Source organism: Emiliania huxleyi (assembly GCF_000372725.1).
Source record: "Emiliania huxleyi CCMP1516 unplaced genomic scaffold EMIHUscaffold_322, whole genome shotgun sequence".
NCBI lineage: Eukaryota > Haptophyta > Isochrysidales > Noelaerhabdaceae > Emiliania > Emiliania huxleyi.
The window spans coordinates 4,904-21,994 of record NW_005199583.1 but is presented as its reverse complement, the minus strand read 5'-3'; the positions used below and the strand labels follow the sequence as shown (position 1 = coordinate 21,994).

Genomic DNA, 17,091 nt, shown 5'->3' with positions numbered 1-17,091 from the left:
CCAGGCCGGGGAGTACGGGACGCACCGAAGCTGACGCTGTGACCATCGTGATCGGGGAAAGGGGCACAAAGAGGCTTCTGCAAACTGAACAGCTCAGCGCCTCGCCTTCCCTTGCCGCTCCCCTGGCCCAGGCCCATCGGTAGCAAGCCCGAGCTGTCCCAAGCCGCACTTATCTCGGGTCTCCAAGCTCACACCGGCTCGAGTGATGCCACGGAGAGGCCTCGAGATTGTCCCGGTGGCCCAATGCCAAGCGATTGCGAGGGCATTCCGGAGGTCGTTATCGGCGCCATCGACCGTGATATGTCCCGATCCACAGCCCTCATGCACCAAACGCACGGATGCAGTCATAAAACGCAGGCCTTCTCTCCCAAATTCTTGAGCAATAGCCGCAAACAACGCTTTTTGGCAGGCTCATCGCGACACGCACACATGCCGACTCCCCAGCCTGCCAGCTCACCACCTCGCCTTCCCTGCCGCTCTCCTGGCCCAGGCCCATCGATAGCAAGCCCGAGCTGTCCCAAACCGCACTTATCTCGGGTCTCCAAGCTCACACCGGCTCGTGATGCCACGGAGAGGCCTCGAGATTGTCCCGGTGGCCCCATGGTTGCCAAGCGATTGCGAGGGCATTCCGGAGGTCGTTATCGGCGCCATCGACCGTGATATGTCCCGATCCACAGCCCTCATGCACCAAACGCACGGATGCAGTCATAAAACGCAGGCCTTCTCTCCCAAATTCTTGAGCAATAGCCGCAAACAACGCTTTTTGGCAGGCTCATCGCGACACGCACACATGCCGACTCCCCAGCCTGCCAGCTCACCACCTCGCCTTCCCTGCCGCTCTCCTGGCCCAGGCCCATCGATAGCAAGCCCGAGCTGTCCCAAACCGCACTTATCTCGGGTCTCCAAGCTCACACCGGCTCGTGATGCCACGGAGAGGCCTCGAGATTGTCCCGGTGGCCCCATGCCAAGCGATTGCGAGGGCATTCCGGAGGTCGTTATCGGCGCCATCGACCGTGATATGTCCCGATCCACAGCCCTCATGCACCAAACGCACGGATGCAGTCATAAAACGCAGGCCTTCTCTCCCAAATTCTTGAGCAATAGCCGCAAACAACGCTTTTTGGCAGGCTCATCGCGACACGCACACATGCCGACTCCCCAGCCTGCCAGCTCACCACCTCGCCTTCCCTGCCGCTCTCCTGGCCCAGGCCCATCGATAGCAAGCCCGAGCTGTCCCGAGCCGCGCTTATCTCGGGTCTCCAAGCTCACACCGGCTCATAACACCCCACACGAGGCTATTTCATGCCTGTTTTACCCTCAGACAGCGCCGGCACGCACTCCCACTTCACACATGATCAAGCACAGCCCCACCAAAGCACAGCCCTGCTCAGAACGATGAGGACGGATGCTCTCACCGAGTTCCGACACACACTCTGACACTCACTTTTGCAAGTGTTGGCTCCCATGTCCCAAGCAGCAAGCCAAGATGAAGGAGGCTGGAGATATTGGTCTCGCTGAGCTGAAGTGTGCACTAGACCTATATGAGTATCATGGCGTGCTGTGAGCGAATACACGGTGCCGATGGTGGGATGAACTCTCCCAGCAGTTGAGGTCGACACACTCTCGACGCAGGCCGCAGCGTCGACCTTCCATCTACGGGCGGCGGCAGGCTCCCGGTTGCAAACGCACTCGCCTCACCGTCCAAGATGGCGGCCGCGCCCCCGTCCGTGCACCAGTGTGCCTCTCTAGTCCCGCCTGCCACCCAGATACCGAGGGCGGGACGCACTCTTCGACTGGGGCTATTATCTGCCACCGGGAGGGCGGCGGCGGCGGTGTAGGGGCGGCGGCGAGCTCCCGGTTGCAAATACTCGCCTCACAGTCCAAGATGGCGGCTCACACGCCCAGCCGTGCTCTGGTGTGTCGCTGGGGTCACGTCTGCTGCCCGTGTCTCTGTCTTAACCAGATATCGAGAGCGGTGCGACGACAACAATCCCTAACCCTAACCCTAACCCTAACACCCTAACCGCCTAACCCTAGCCCGAAGAACCCAAAGCATATTCACCGAGAGCTCGTGTCGACGGACCGCTGATTCCTCCATTTGGTTTCGGCCCAAACACCGGACCATTCTCTTCGGCTGCACAACGGCTTGAACTCTCTGACCCTGTAACCCTAACCCTATAACCCTACCCAGCCTAACCCTAAGCACCCTAACCCTACCCTAACGACACGGTGCTCCGTAAGAGGTTGTGCGCGTCGCTGCCGACGCATCTCGCGTGTTGGTGTGTTTGTATTTCGGCGGGGGCGGCGCCGCGCGCGCGCATTATAAGATCATTGAGGCAACACACACACGTACACGTCCTTGAGCGCCCGAGGACACGAACCATCCTCCTCGCCCTCCACCTCCTCGCATTGGCCCTCGCCCTCCTCCTCCTCGGCGCCTTCCTCCTCGTCGCCTTCTTCCTCATCATCGTCCTCTTCCTCGTCGTCCTCTTCCTCCTCCTCGTCCCCTTCTCCTCGTCCTCATCTTCAACGCATTGCGACTCCGCATACCGACAAACCAGCTCAGGCTTTCGGCCCTGCTCGTCCAGGCCAAGCCCACGCAGCATCGTTCTGAGCTCGGCGACGCGCCCACGCTTATGTCCACGCTTATGTCTCCTCAAGGGAGCTGCTGCCGCCGGGCAGGCGGGACGCCGCTGGCGGCACTCCCGAGGTCGCGGCGCGCGGCATCCCCAGGCTCGCGAGGTGCAGCGACGGTGCGAGGCCCGTCGCCGCCGCCGCGCAGGCGATCAGCGCGCCGATTGCCGCCATCCCGCGCGCCGCAGGGGGCCCGGGGCGGACGCGGTGCGCCAGCTGTAAGCCGGCCGTCCCCAGCTGTAAGCCGGCTTGTGATTCCTGGTAAAGAACCGGCTCGCTGCTTGTTGAGAACTCGGACGTCCTTCTGCTGACATCATGGCGACCCACTTGTCGGGTCTGACTCCAAGCGCAAGCTGGATGATTCCGAGGAGCCCGAGGCGGCGCGCCAATGCATTCGGGCTGACTGCAGCAAATCGCTTGGTCAATCGCTTGCACCCTGCTGCGGTGCGTCCTATCAGCTCGCTCCGCCAGATTACCCGCCGCGAGCCGCGCTCATACGGCCCATCGATGGGCTACGGCGCCAAGTACGCCGAGGTGGAGAAGCCGGGTGAGGAAGCTCGGCCGCGGCTAGCCGAGATGCGGACCCGGGTGGAGGGCTTCTGCCTGACGCCACGAGAGGTCAAGGCGCACCTCGACCGCGTCGTCATCGCGCAAGACGAGGCGAAGAAGGCGCTCGCCGTCGCAATCTGCAACCACTACAACCACGTGCGCCGCTGCCTGGAGGACGCTACCCTGGCGGACAGGCACCACCTCAAGCCGAATGTGCTCCTGCTCGGCCCCTCTGGCTCCGGCAAGACACACCTGATGAGGGCGGCGGCGGAGCTGCTCGGCGTGCCCTTTGTGCGAGCGGACGCGACTCGCTTCTCGGCGACAGGATACATTGGCGCAGACGCGGAGGAAACTGTGCGCCAGCTGCTGCCTGCTGCGAATGGCGATCTCGCTCTGGCGGAGTTTGGTGTGGTCTACATCGACGAGGTCGACAAACTGGCCCAGGGCCCGGGCGGCGGTGGGCATGAACGGGGCGGCGTGAACACGCGAGAAGTACAGGCGTCGCTGCTAAAGCTCATGGAAGACGGGGTTGTCCCCTTGACACCGGGCCCTGGCAGAGGCGCCGTGCGTGGCCCACCGGCACCGGCGGGCGGCCCATCCGCAAGCCTGCGGACCCGGCACATCCTGTTCGTCTTCTCGGGCGCCTTCTCCTCGTGCGAGTCTCCGCCCGTCAGCAGCGAGGATTTTGTGCGGGCGGGCCTCTGCGCCGAGTTCATAGGGCGCATCCCGGTGCGCGTTGCGCTGCAGCAGCTGACGGACCACGACCTTCTGCGCGTACTGACCGAGGCGAGTCGCTCATATTTGCACGCAGCCTGCTCCTCGATCACTCTCTCCGATTGCGCGTAGGCGCGCGATAACGTCGTCGAGCAGCTGCAGGCCGACTTTGGAGCGTATGGGATTGAGTTGCACCTGACGCGGGGAGCGTTGGAGGTGGTGGCAAGCCGCGCTGCCAGCCAGGGCACCGGCGCGCGAGGTTTGATGACCATCTTGGAGGCCGCGCTGCGCCCTTTTAATTTCCAATTGCCTTCCACGAGCATCACGCGCCTCGAGGTTTGCGGGCCTCCCTCCTCCCGGTCTCTCGCAACCCTGGCCAACGCCGAGCTCGCAACTCCCACCCTGCGACAGGTGGACGACGCCATGATTCGAGAGCCGGAGAAGGCGCTCGCAAAGCTGATGGCGAAGGAACTTTCCATGTGAGCATTTGCTCCCCCGAGAAGCAGCTCCCTCCCTCCTAAAAAAAGCGGGACACGCATGTCCCTCCCTGCCTGCGCAGAAAGACGCTGTCGTTTCGTCTTGTTCATTGCTCAAAGTCTCTCTCTCTGTGTATTGTGTTCGGGACGGTCCACAACAAAGCAGCTCAACCCACACCTCAACCTCGTCGACGGCAGCCTTGGGCTCGCAACGACCGTGCCAGGCATGGTCGGCGTCGAGGCCGGCAACGTCGTTGACAAGGACCTGGTGGAGGTGAGGGAGGCGACCGTGGAGGCCGACGAGGATGCCAGAGCATGATAATGTCGATCGGGCGTCAGGAATATGCGCGCTCCGCAGCCTGTTTGGCGACTCGCTAGCTCCTGGTGCCCGTGCCGGGTGGCCCTCAAGCCTCGGAATGGAAGGGCGGCAGACACCCGCGAGGAGAGGGAAAGGTGCCGCAAGTGGCGTCGCGCGGCGCTCTGCGCCTTCGTTGACGACGGCCCACGCGCCAAGTCACGCGCCGACCTTGGTGGTTACTTCAGTCCGCTCTCCCTCTGTGTAAGGTAAGGTTACTTCAGTCTCTCCCTCTGTGTTAGTGCGAGTGCGCGCCAGTCCCGTGTCCGTGTTGTGCGAGAGAGTTTTGTTGTAAATTTCTCTCCCTCTCTCAATCCCTCACGTTCTGCAGATATTCTCTTCCATGAACGTTAAACTCGGCTCATGTACGCACTGCACCCAAGACCGCAAGAGCATGTTGACCCGTGCGTCTGGGCGCACTAATAGACGGATGGCGCGGCGGCACCCATGCCATGTGGAAAGCGCTAGGGCGAGTTGTGCGTGCGAGGGCAGGATCACGCGTCGTCGGCAGCAGAGATAAGAGCGTTGCATGTGCGGTTAGGCGGCGGGAGCAGGCTCGCCAGCCCCCTTCTCCTCTGCAGGCTCCACCGTCTCCGCCGGCACCACCTTCTCCGCTGGTGCCCTTTCGCGCGCCCACGCCATCTCGAGGGGCTTTGGCGCTGCGACCCCAGGCGGGGCGCCGCTGCGGCGCGGCAGTATCTCGCGTGTCTCTGGCGACGGTGGGTCGGTGTCGAGGTTCTCCCTGCGGACCTTTTCCGCCTGCGCCCGCACCGCCGCGCAGAACGCCTCGCCATCCTTTGGCCCGGCGATGACCGCCGCGAGTCGGCCCGAGCGGGCGGCGTAGCCGTCGACGTGCGCAGCCGCGCCGATGAGCCTGAAGGCCTCCTTCTCGTGGGCAGACTGCTGGACGGTGATGACGAGGTGGTCGGGGCCGTCGGGGCAGCCGCAGCAGCCGCGCGGCGACGCGACGACCGAGATATCCTCAAGCTCCTCAAGACGGATCACTGCCTGCCGGTCGGGGACGTGCACCTATCAGAGGGCAGATTTGGAAAGATCTCGAGGCGAGTACACAGACAGACGCTCGAAACCCCATCAGGAAACTCCTTGTCGGCGCCGCACGGCCCACCGAGGCCGGCGCAGAGCCCGCCCGGCCAGCAGCAGCTCGGCACGTAGACGCCGTCGCTCCTCGCCGCGGGCGCCACGTGCTCGTCCACCTCGAGCAGCAGCGTCCTGTCACGCAGCACGAGGCGGTGCGCCCTCGCGACCTCTCGCTCGTGCGCGGGGAACCGGAGGAGCATGTAGCAGCTGGAGCAGGTCAGCAGGCTGTAGGGCGACCAGCAGCGCAACGAGGCGAGCCACGCGCGCTGATGGGCCGCCACCCGGCGCTGCGCGTCCACCTCAAGCACGCGGTGCTCGCTGTCGGTGGCGTAGTGCATCAGGAGCTGGCCGGCGCTCTGCTGCTCGACGCCGCCGTGCATCGGCGACGCCACTGTCTCCGTCATGAGAGTGGCGAGCGCGTCCGCAGCGCGCTCCGTCGTGGTGGGCACCATCGAGAGGAGGAACTAGTTGACGGCGCGAGAGTCAAGGAACTCCCGGCGCCCCCAAACTCCAGCATCTTCTTTGCGATTCATTTTTTGTGATCCGTGATCTGCCCGGCGGCGGCGGCGCATTTTGCACACATGCACACAGGTCGGACCTTGCTTAAGACAGCATTGTAGATCCCTGGGCGAGGGTGGTGGTCTGGTGGAGAGGGCTGTCCGGCGGCGGACGGAGGACCCACGTCCCGCTTTTCGCGGGCAGGCAGGTTCTCATCCCCCGTGATCCAGGCAGCCCGTTGGAGGTAGGCCGCTCGTCAAGTGCTCCAAGTGCGAGAGGCGGCAGCCTCTGCCCTCGGAGAGGGGGGGGGCGCTCCACCTCTCGGGTGGACAAGCTGGTCCTTTCTAGAAATCCGCGATAACGCGCGGGTGGTGGAAAAGATAGCTCCTGGTGTGGCTCCACAGCAAACCCGCCCGGCGACGCCTCGGCGACGCGCCGACCCCACGACCCGGGCGGCCGCCCTTCTCCGGGTCCGGCCGGGCTCCGCTCAGCGAGCCACAGCGTCTCACTCACAGCACTCAGTGCACGCGCTGGCTTTTCTTGACAGCTGGTGTACCAGGGAAGAGCCTAGTATCTCAGTAAATTATACCAAGGCAGGCCTATGAGATAACGGACTGGTGTCTGGTTTGTCCACCCCTCCCTCCTAGTCGTACGGCTTTACCTGTCGTCGCGCACCCACACGGCTCTCTATCGGTTCCTCGCCCGGTCTGGATAGTACCCCAGTCCCGCGCCCCCGAGCTTGTACACCATCCCCGGCCGCGCGCCACGGAATGTGGGCGTCGGGATAAAGCCCTCGCCACTGTCAGTCGAAGGCTCAGGCTCGCCGCAATCATGGGGAGAGGCTCCATCCTGCAGCTGCGGTATCGTGAGGTCGGGCATGAAGGTGAGGTGCACGACGGACGCACCAGCGAGCAGCGACCCGAACGAAAGGAGGTAGCGGTTGGCCAGCTGCGTGTAGGTTGGCGCGCCGATCCCGGCGGAGGCCGCAGCCTTCGCCGCAGCCCTCTCCTCGGCGGCAAAGGCCTTCGGGCCGGCCGCAGCCCGCGAGACGAGCGTCCGCGACGCAGCGGCGGCGAAGGCCTTCGGACCTGGCGCAGCCCGCGACGCGGCGGCGCGGGGCGCGTGCAGCGCACCTCGGCGCACGACTCCTGACGACATGGGAGCGCGGTCTGTTCTCTTTTTTTTCGCCGCTGCTCACGGCTGCGGCGGGGCGCGAGGGGGGGCGGCGGGTTTGTGGGATGCGCTTGGGGCGAGAGAGATGTGTCATTGGGAGAGCCATAACCAAAAAAATCTACTCTCGTGAGCTGTGAACAGACGCACTTGCCCAAATCCGCGCCATTCGCTCTCACCTGGCAACCCTGTCTGCACGTCTCGCGCGCGCGTGAACAGGGCTCCAGACCCCAAATTACGTGTGAGTGTTAGAGTTGTTTGGTATTGCTAAAAATCTCTCTCAAATCCGCTAGCGGCTAGGTTGGGCGTGCTTTCACAGCCTCACGAGAGTAAAAAAAATCGGGTCGGCCGTATCGTGAGTCGGCGTGGCGCCCATCGGCGTGGCGCCCATCTCTGGGAGGTGCCCGCTCTATTGCGTGGCGCTGCCGCTCCGCACCCTCCCGTTTCCTCGAGCCCGTTTCGCCGTCGAAGGCCTTCGCCACTCCTGAGAGAGAGATTTTAGCAATTCGCCACTCCTGCCGATCCACCGCGATGAGGTGCACTGCGACGATCTCGGTGTTGGCGGCGCTGTCATCTCTCCTGAGCTTCGCCACCGCCGCTCGTGCTCCGCGGCCTGGCGCAGCCCGCGACGCGGCGAGGGCACCTCGCCGCAAGAGCGAGCCGACTCCTGACATCGAGGTCCACTTTTCTTTTTCTCCCCCCTCCCCCCTCACCTGCGGCGGGGCGCGCTCGGGGGCGGCGGGTGTGCGGGATGCCTGCGGCGAGATCTGAAATAAAAAATTATCCGTCGGTTCCCTCGTCGGAATAAAGCCTGTCCACCTACAGTGGGGACACCGTGCGCACGACGGGGCAATCCTAGCGCAGGCCCCGCACGCGGCCCTGCTGCCCTCCCGTCGGCTGAAATCGACCAGGCCCATCGCCGTGGGCCCACCGGCGACTGCGGCGGCCCTAGCACCGGCCGATTGTTTGAGCGATGGCCTGTGCTGCGGCCGTCTCGGACGTTTAAGCGGCGCCAGCCAGCGGCTCGGCCGCGCATCCTTCACACACGCCGCCACGACCGGGATGAGCGGGCCCAGTGTCGAGGTCTGGTGCGAGCTGCATGTGAGGGGCGGCTGTGGCCACAGCAGGTCCACCAGACGGACCTCAAAGCTTGCCGTCGGCGTGCTGTCGTGGCGAGAGCGCGAGACAGCTGCAGAGGAGCCGAGTGCAGTGGCGAGCCAGAGGCTACCTGGGTCACCAAGTGGTAGCCCTTGCCCATTCTGAGCAGGGCTGTGCTTTGGTGGGGTTGTGCTTGAGCGTGTGTGAAGTGGGAGTGCGTGCCGGCGGTGTCTGTGGGTGAAACGGGCGTGTGTGAGGCCGTAAGAGCCATGGTATGAGCCAGAGTGGGCTTCATCACCCAAAATAAGGACGGTTTGGGACAGCTCAGGCTTGATACTGATGGGCCTTGGCCAGGAAAGCGACAGAGAAGGCGAGGTGGTGAGCTGGGAAGCCGCTTTGTCTGCACCTGGACGTGTCGTGATGAACTGCCGAAAAGTACTATTTGCGGCTATTGCTCAAAAGTTCGGGAGACAAGGCCTACCTATTATGACTGCATCCATGCGTCTCTGGTGCATGAGGGCCGCGGGTCGGGACATATCACGGTCGGTGGCGCCGATAATGACCTCCGGAATGCCCTCGCAACCGCTCGGCAAGGGGTCCACCGGAGACAATCTCGAGCCCTCTCCGTGGCATCACGAGCCGGTGTGAGCTTGCAGACCCAAGGTAAGTGCGGTCTGGGACGGCTCAGGCGTGCTACTGATGGGCATGGGCCAGGAGAGCGACAGAGAAGGCGAGGTGGTGAGCTGAGAGGCTGGAGCGTCCGCGTGTGACCTTGTCGCGAAGCACGTGCCACGAAGCGCTATTTCCTGCTCTCAGGTCACCACCACCGCATCTCAGGCGGTCTCCTGGCCTGTGCACCTCGGCCGGAGGCTTGAGCAGTCCCAGACCGCACTTATCTCGGGTCTTCAAGCTCACACCGGCTCGTGATGCTCCGGTGTAGGCGCTCGAGAGCACTCCCGGTGGCCCGTGCCGAGCGATTGTGAGGGCTTTACGGAGGTCATTGTCGGCGCCACCGACCGTGAAATGTCCCGATCCACAGCCCTCATGCACCAGACGCATGGATGCAGTCATAATATGTAGGCCTTCTCTCCAAAGGTTTTGAGCAATAGCCGCAAAAGGCGCTTCTTGGCACTTTTCATCGCGACACGTCCAGGTGCAGACAAAGCGGCTTCCCAGCTCACCACCTCGCCTTCTCTGTCTCTCTCCTGGCCAAGGCCCATCAGTATCAAGCCTGAGCTGTCCCAAACCGTCCTTACTTTGGGTGATGAATCCCACTCTGGCTCATACCACGGCTCTTACGGCCTCACACACGCCCGTTTCACCCACAGACACCGCCGGCACGCACTCCCACTTCACACACGCTCAAGCACAACCCCACCAAAGCACAGCCCTGCTCAGAATGGGCAAGAACCACCACTTGGTGACCCAGGTAGCCTCTGGCTCGCCACTGCACTCGGCTCCTCTGCAGCTGTCTCGCGCTCTCGCCACGACAGCACGCCGACGGCAAGCTTTAAGGTCCGTCTGGTGGACCTGCTGTCGCCACGGCCGCCGCGCACATGCAGCTCACATCAAGGCTCGACACTGGGCCCGCTCATCTCGGTTGTGGCGGCGTGTGTGAAGGATGCGCGGCCGAGCCGCTGGCTGGCGCCGCTTGAACGTCCGAGACGGACGCAGCACAGGCCACGCGTCGCGCCGCCGGCCAAGCCCAGCCTCTCGGCGGACCCCGGCCGTGCCAGAGGCAGCCCAGGTGGCGCGTGGGGCCGCGGCTCGGCGCTGGGAGCGCGCACGGGGCCGTCCTCCTAATAAGGCCGACCACCTGTAACGGCCACACCCCTGTGAAGAGAGCTTGGATTGCCCCTCGACCCGCACGCGAAGTCCCACTTTGGCATGCTCGTGCTCGTCGCCATCTTCGTCTTTTTTGCTCATTCTTCTTGCGCGTCCCAGCGGCCCTAGTGCCACCAGCAAGCAGCCGGCTGCATGGGGCGAGAGGGTGCGTTTGAACGGCCTTTTCAAAGGTGTGAAAAACAGGTGGGAAAAACAGGTGGACAGGCTTTATGTTGCGTGCGGCCACGATCTCACTGTTGGCGGCGCTGTCATCTCTCCTGAGCGTCGCCGCCGCCGCTCATGCTCCGCGGCCGCCCACTCCGTCGAGGATCAAGCTTACGCAGAACTTCCGCGAGGCAGCGGCGCTCTCCGCCAAGCTTGCGGACCCCGCGACGCCGCAGCAGCGCAAAAAGGTGGCCGTCATCGGCGGCGGCCTGTCTGGCCTCGCGTGCGCCAAGTACCTCTCCGACGCCGGCCACACGCCGCTCGTCCTCGAGGCGCGCGACGTGCTCGGCGGCAAGGTGTCCGCATGGCAGGACGCCGACGGCGACATGATCGAGACGGGCCTGCACATCTTTTTTGGCGCGTACCCAAACATGATGAACCTCTTCCAGGAGCTCGGCATCGAGGACCGGCTGCAGTGGAAGGCGCACCGCATGACGTTTGCCATGCCGCAGCTGCCCGGCGAGTTCACCTCGTTCGACTTCCCAGACGGTGTGCCCGCGCCGCTCAACATGGCGGCGGCCATCCTGGGCAACACAGAGATGCTCTCGCTCCTCGACAAGGTGCGGATGGTGCCCGGCCTGCTGCCGATGCTGCTCGAGGGCCAGCCGTTCATCGACGCGCAGGACGAGCTGAGCGTCAAGGAGTTCATGGACAAGTACGGCATGCCGGAGACGGTCAACGAGGAGATCTTCATCGCGATGGCAAAGGCGCTCTACCACACCGCCCACAGTCCTGAACCCACACTGGACTCGGCAGTATGGAGGTATGGCACTAGGCGCTCGACTTCATGGACCCGGACCGCATGTCGATGGCGGTGGTGCTCACCGCGATGAATCGCTTCATCAACGAGGCGGACGGCTCGCAGGCGCGTGCGTGCGTGTGTGTGTGTGTGTGTGTGTGTGTGTGTGTGTGTGTGTGTGTGTGTGTGTGTGTGTGTGTGTGTGTGTGTGTGTGTGTGTGTGTGTGTGTGTGTGTGTGTGTCACCCGCCCGCCGACCCTGCACCCTCCCTGTGTGTGTGTCACCCGCCCGTCACCGACCCGTCACCGACCCGTCACCCTCCCTCCCCTCCCTGATGCACAGACCGCATTCCTCGACGGCGGCCAGCCGGAGCGCCTCTGCGCGCCGGTGGTGGATCACGTCCTCTCCCGCGGCGGCGAGGTGCGGCTCGGCGAGAAGGAGCCATTCATCACGAGTTTGAAGAGCTGGTGATTGCTGATGCGAGGTGCGGCTCGGCGCGCCGCTCGCCGCTATCGAGGTTGGCGACGACGGGCAGGTTGCCTGCCTGCGGCTTGCGGATGGCTCTTCTGTGGAGGCGGACGTGTACGTCTCCGCCGTGCCGGTGGACGTCTTCAAGAAGCTCCTGCCCGCCTCGTGGTCGACGATGCCCTTCTTCCGCCAGGTCTCCCCGCTCCCGCCTCCCCTCCGCCTCCTCCCGCCGCCACCACGTCTCGCGCCGCTACGCGTGCCCCTGCCACCACCGCCCCGTGACGCGGCCCCCTCGTGACCCGTGCCAGACCGAGGAGCTGGTCGGCATCCCGGTGCGGCCTGCTACCGCACCACCCACGGGACCGAACCCACGCTGGACTCGATACCCTGGAGGTGTGGTACTAGGTCATCAACGTGCAGCTCTGGTTCGACAAGAAGCTCCGCTCGGTGGACGGGCTCTGCTTCTCGCGCTCTAATTCATAGATCATTGACACGAGTTCACTGTGAGCTAGGTGGACGGGCTCTGCTTCTCGCGCTCGCCGCTCCTGTCTGTGTACGCCGACATGAGCACTTGTGTCGAAGAGTACGCCGACGCGGACAGGTCGCTCGCCCACGCGCACTGGGCCTTGCACGTTGAATGCCGGGCCAGCTCCTGCCTGTCTCTCGCGAGGGCTAGCTTGGCCCTTGCCCCACCACCGTGTGTGCGTCGCTCACCGCCGGGGCGGGCGCTTGGCGGCGCCGCTGCGCAATGTGGAGAAGTGTACCTGACCTGACCTCACCGGACAGGTCGATGCTCGAGCTTGTCTCTGAGTATTAATTAAGCGCGAGATTATTAATGAATAATCATTGACAGGTCGATGCTCGAGCTCGTCTTTGCGCCTGCGACGCGCGAGGTCGGCGCGGACAGGAACTGGATCGGCGCGTCGGACGCGGAGGTGGTCGCCGCGTGCCTGGGCGAGCTGAGCAGGCTCTTCCCGGGCGAGATTGGCGGCGAGGGCGGCGCCGAGCTGCTCAAGCACGCCGTCGTCCGCACGCCGCGCTCCGTGTACGCCGCCACGCCCGGCCGCAACCGCTACCGGCCGAGCCAGGCGACGTTTCCCAGACACTTCCTCAGAGACCCTTCCCAGACACTTCCTACCGGCCGAGCCAGGCGACGTTTCCCAGACACTTCCCAGAGACCCTTCCCAGACACTTCCTACCGGCCGAGCCAGGCGACGCTTCCTAGACGCTTCCTCAGAGACCCTTCCCAGACACTTCCTACCGGCCGAGCCAGGCGACGCTTCCTAGACGCTTCCTCAGAGACCCTTCCCAGACACTTCCTACCGGCCGAGCCAGGCGACGCCCGTCCCCAACTTTGTGCTCGCGGGCGACTGGACAAGCCAAAAGTTCCTCGGCTCGATGGAGGGGGCGGTGCTGGCGGGCAAGCTCGCGGCCGAGGTCATCGCCGACCGCGCCGCCGGCCGCGCCGCCGCGACGTCGCAGACGCTCAAGCCCGTGCACGAGGAGGTGGTCGCCGCGGCCGAGGGCGCCGCCCCGCGCGAGCCAGTGGGCGTGCGCGGGCGGCACCCAATTGCCTTTGGCGGCGGGCAGCAGGGCTTGGGAGAGACGAAGTTTGAGCACGCGTGACCGCGCGAGGGGGCGGGGGGGCGGGTCTCGCCACACGCCAGCAGGGCCAGGCCCAGGGCGACAGGGGCCAGGGCGCATTTTAATACGTGTACAGCAGGCATGGCTCTCCTCTACACACACAAACACACATACGTCAGTACGGTGTGTTCGGGGTTACACCTCATACAACTGACACTTGAAAGAGACCTGACAGAGGTCTCCAGAGGTGTAGTGCGGGAATTCTGGCAGACCACACACACACACATATAAACACACGGCGTCGCTCGGACTCGCTGTGGGAGAGAGTACTTCCCCAACAAGGAATACAACCGATACCCGCGGCTCACGCAACGTGTGCATTGTCGAGAGCGGCGCGCCGCGTCGCGAGCTGTGCTTTGCACAAGCACAAGCACGGATGGACCGGTGAGGCGGTGCGGCCGGCGGCGGCGGCTGTCCGCCGGCTGGCGAGGCGCCCTCGCGTCACACCGTCTCATTCTCGTGGTGCACGTAGAAGGAGGAGTTGATCGGCTCGTAGTGCCGCCACAGCGCCTCTTCTCCCTCGAAGCGGCACTGCACCTGTTCGATGCCCACGACACAGGTGGGTAGAGAGGTGAAGACCAGTCTGGCCAGCGACGGGACACCGGGCGCTATGGGTGGGACACAAGCGAGGCGAGAGACGGCCACAGAGGAGCGACACACAGACACACAGACTAGACACTCAGCCAGCTGGGCTGCCACACAAGGCCGTGTCTAGGACGCCCACGAGGCTGTCTGGGACGCCCACGAGGCGGGTCTTGGGCGCGCAGGTCTTGGGCGCGGATGAGACCCTGGGAAGTGTGAACTTCTGCGCTGTGTGAGGGTGGTGTGGTGGTGGGTGGGTGAGGGTGGGTGGGGGGACTATGCCCGGGGAACAGCACCTGCCCGTGCGGCGGCAGCGAGACGACCAGCGCGTGCGCCGCCTCCAGCAGGTCGGGCTCAAAGGCCATGTCGCCTTAGCGGAAGGTTCCGAGACGCTTCACGGAAGTGTCCGCGAGGCGCAGGGAGGGGGCGCGGCGCTGGTCGCCGCTCGCGTGGACACGCAGCTCCATCAGCATGCAGTGCAGCGGCGGCAGAACATACTTGAGCGGCGGCGGAGAGATCAGGCCGCACCCGACCTCGGCAGAGGCGTCCGCCGCGCCGGGCTCGGCTGGGGGCACCGCAGCGCACCACCCAACCTGCTCGACCGCGAGCGGGCGGCCGTCGCGCAGCAGCAGCAGCATGTGGCCGCCTCCGAGCAGGCAGAGTGTCTCGGGCCGCAGGTTCTGCAGCAGCAGCTTGCAGCTGAGGCGCGGCGAGGTGCAGCCGTCGAGCGGAGGTAGCAGCCGGCAGGCGGGTTGGTGGTTGATCAGCAGCCACGCGGCGAGGCGGCCCGACTCGCCGAGTGCGTGGTGGACCGCCCGCGGCGAGAGGGCGGCGCAGCACGGCCGCCGCCGCCGCCGGTGGAAGACACGCCACACCTCGCGCCACGAGCGCTCGCCATGAACATACTTGCCGGAGCGCGACCGGCGGCGAGTCGCGAGGCGCCACCGGGTGGTGACGGCGTTCTCCCAAAGCTCCTCCCCGGCAGCGACCGTGCGCCAGGCGTGGCAGACCTGCATCGCCGCCGCGAGCGTCCAGCCGCACCGGGCCTGCGCCAGGCAGAGCGAGAGGACGTCGTCGCCGAGCGAGTCGATGGCGGGGTCCGCCTTGACGCTGGTCGGCTCGAGCGCCGCCTCGAGCGGTGCGGCACGGCGGTCGATGCCGAGGGCTCGCCAGCCAGCTGCGGCCACCGCGGAGGCGTCTTCAGTTGGGAGGTGCATGATTGATCGGCGGCCTTACGGCCTTGATGCAGTGCACCTGCACCGAAAGTGCCGACGTTCAGCACGCACGAGTACGTCTAATTTTTTTCTGCCGCTCCAGACCGAAAGCGTCTTCCACCGAGGAAGACTTGCAGAGCCGCCCTCGCAGATGCCCTCCAACCTCTTGCTCACGAAAATCGGCACAGCGATCCTGCAACTTGCCGCTCGCGTGGGTGCCACCGGCGGCAGCGGACAAACAAAAATCTCTCTCTCTCTCGGCAGCGGCTTCGGCGTGCCCTTCAAGAAAGAAAGAAAGCAGTGGAGCCGTGCAAGCCTGTTGGGAGTGTGAATACCCCACTCGTGTTTATATAGAGAGTGCGTGTCCTGATTCCGTGCGTGTGTGTGTTACTCACTCACTCCCATCCCTTCCTTTGTGTGGTATGTTTTCTTTCTGTCTTTGGCGCACGGGGCTGGAGTTTTTTTTTTGCAGCAGACGCGGAAAAGCACGCTGCCAGATGGTGAGTCCCACCTCCACCCTTGCCGGTCTGCTGTCACCCTTGCCGCGCTCGCTGAGCCGCCACTCCCCGTGGCGCAGGCAGAGTGCAGAGACGTCACCGCTGCGGCGAATCGTCAGCGAGGTGGGGAAGCCACTGCTTGAGGCGGCCGACATCTCGGAGAGTCTCAACCAGATGGAAAACGCCTTCGACACGTGCACGGAGGCCGAGGGTCTTCGCCGGCAGCTCCTTGCAATCGGCTCGCAGGAGGCGGTGGATGCTGCACTGTCGAGGATCCTCTCCGATCCCGTCCTGCATCAGAACCTTTGCCGCTATCACGAGAAGATATACGATAGCTCCAGCTCACGTGATGGTGATGGTATGCGTTGCAGGCTATGTGCCCTCAAGAGAGAAAGAAAAACCTTAGTTGCCCGCCTTCAATGTCGGCGGCGAATCAAGCACACCGCCAACACACCGCCGCGCAAGCCGAGACAGCAAGCATGCCCTTTGTCTTCTTTCTTGCCCTGCTTGCGTCCGTCACGGCGGCGCCTACCACGAAAGGCCGGCGCGCGAACGAACAACCCAAAGTTCGTTTGGTTGTCACCGGCGAGACCAACGTGGCGAGGACCACGCGTGGCGCGCGAGCTTCAAACCGGGTGGCGCAGATGGCTCGGGGCGGAAACGTCACTATGAGCTACAGTTACCCGGCGTCGTACCCCTCGATAATGAGCGTCGCCGCCACCGACAGCAGCGACGCGAAGGCGAGCTTCTCGCAGTTCAACGACGAAGTCGACATCGCAGCGCTTGGCGTCGACGTCGTCTCGACCGTCGGTGCCACCCCTGTGCGAGAAGGCCGCAGCGCCGCCGCTCTCCCACCGCTCTCACGCGATCATTGTCTCCTACCTAGGCCCTCCGAGCGACACTGGGGTCGGCCCCCCGGGCTATGATTCGTACGATGGGACCTCCATGGCCGCGCCGCACGTCTCTGGCCTTGCAATGGTGCTCTGGAACAAGTGAGCCCCCCCCCCCCCCCCGCACGCACGCACGCACGCGGAGGTCGGACCCGAGCCGCCGCGTCAGACACGCTTCGCGGCCACGCAGGTACCCGTCCTATACCAACGCCGAGGACCGCACGGCGCTTGAGGGGGGCGCCGAGGATCTGGGCGAGCCCGGCCGCGACAACGAGTTCGGCCATGGCCTCGCCAACTACCAGGGAGCCGAGATGAGGTTGGGCGCGCCATCGCCGCCGCCGTCGCCACCGGGCACGCCCCCGGCGCCGCCGCCGCCGCCGGGCCTGCCGCCGCCGTCCTTGCCGTCATGCCCGCTC

At 64.7% G+C, this 17,091-nt stretch overlaps 4 protein-coding genes across 4 annotated transcripts; 2 read left to right on the top strand and 2 right to left on the bottom strand.

The window, feature by feature from the left end:
- Positions 1 to 243: 243 nt before the first annotated feature.
- Positions 244 to 4,692, top strand: EMIHUDRAFT_241039 (putative ATP-dependent protease Clp, ATPase subunit; the record flags this gene model as incomplete). The annotated part of the gene is made up of 6 exons (XM_005773894.1): positions 244 to 302; positions 2,662 to 2,742; positions 3,012 to 3,957; positions 4,030 to 4,233; positions 4,309 to 4,376; positions 4,572 to 4,692. 6 exons carry the CDS (start codon positions 244 to 246, stop codon positions 4,690 to 4,692), a joined length of 1,479 nt encoding a protein of 492 aa, XP_005773951.1.
- A 307-nt stretch (positions 4,693 to 4,999) lies between these two features.
- EMIHUDRAFT_444433 (hypothetical protein) lies at positions 5,000 to 6,294 on the bottom strand. The gene is made up of 2 exons (XM_005773893.1): positions 5,832 to 6,294; positions 5,000 to 5,757 (listed from the first exon to the last, which is right to left on the bottom strand). The coding sequence occupies exons 1-2, from the start codon at positions 6,276 to 6,278 to the stop codon at positions 5,266 to 5,268; spliced, it is 939 nt and encodes a 312-aa protein (XP_005773950.1). The 5' UTR covers positions 6,279 to 6,294; the 3' UTR covers positions 5,000 to 5,265.
- Positions 6,295 to 6,880: 586 nt separating this feature from the next.
- Positions 6,881 to 7,482, bottom strand: EMIHUDRAFT_368678 (hypothetical protein; the record flags this gene model as incomplete). The annotated part of the gene is made up of 1 exon (XM_005773892.1): positions 6,881 to 7,482. The coding sequence occupies one exon, from the start codon at positions 7,480 to 7,482 to the stop codon at positions 7,012 to 7,014; it is 471 nt and encodes a 156-aa protein (XP_005773949.1). The 3' UTR covers positions 6,881 to 7,011.
- Positions 7,483 to 10,646: 3,164 nt separating this feature from the next.
- EMIHUDRAFT_430592 (hypothetical protein) lies at positions 10,647 to 15,313 on the top strand (the record flags this gene model as incomplete). The annotated part of the gene is made up of 12 exons (XM_005773891.1): positions 10,647 to 11,396; positions 11,417 to 11,518; positions 11,723 to 11,800; positions 11,865 to 12,041; positions 12,157 to 12,180; positions 12,254 to 12,295; positions 12,361 to 12,449; positions 12,702 to 12,829; positions 12,888 to 12,941; positions 13,189 to 14,029; positions 14,371 to 14,444; positions 14,517 to 15,313. 10 exons carry the CDS (start codon positions 10,647 to 10,649, stop codon positions 13,644 to 13,646), a joined length of 1,902 nt encoding a protein of 633 aa, XP_005773948.1. The 3' UTR covers positions 13,647 to 14,029; positions 14,371 to 14,444; positions 14,517 to 15,313.
- Positions 15,314 to 17,091: the final 1,778 nt, after the last annotated feature.

What these genes read in the sequence shown, in the direction of transcription:
- EMIHUDRAFT_444433 (XM_005773893.1), bottom strand. Translation starts at nt 6,278, where the DNA reads ATGGTGCCCACCACGACGGAGCGCGCTGCGGACGCGCTCGCCACTCTC. An exon ending in GGCCGTGCGGCGCCGACAAG is followed by an intron (nt 5,758 to 5,831) that starts GAGTTTCCTGAT and finishes GCCCTCTGATAG; the next exon opens with GTGCACGTCCCCGACCGGCA.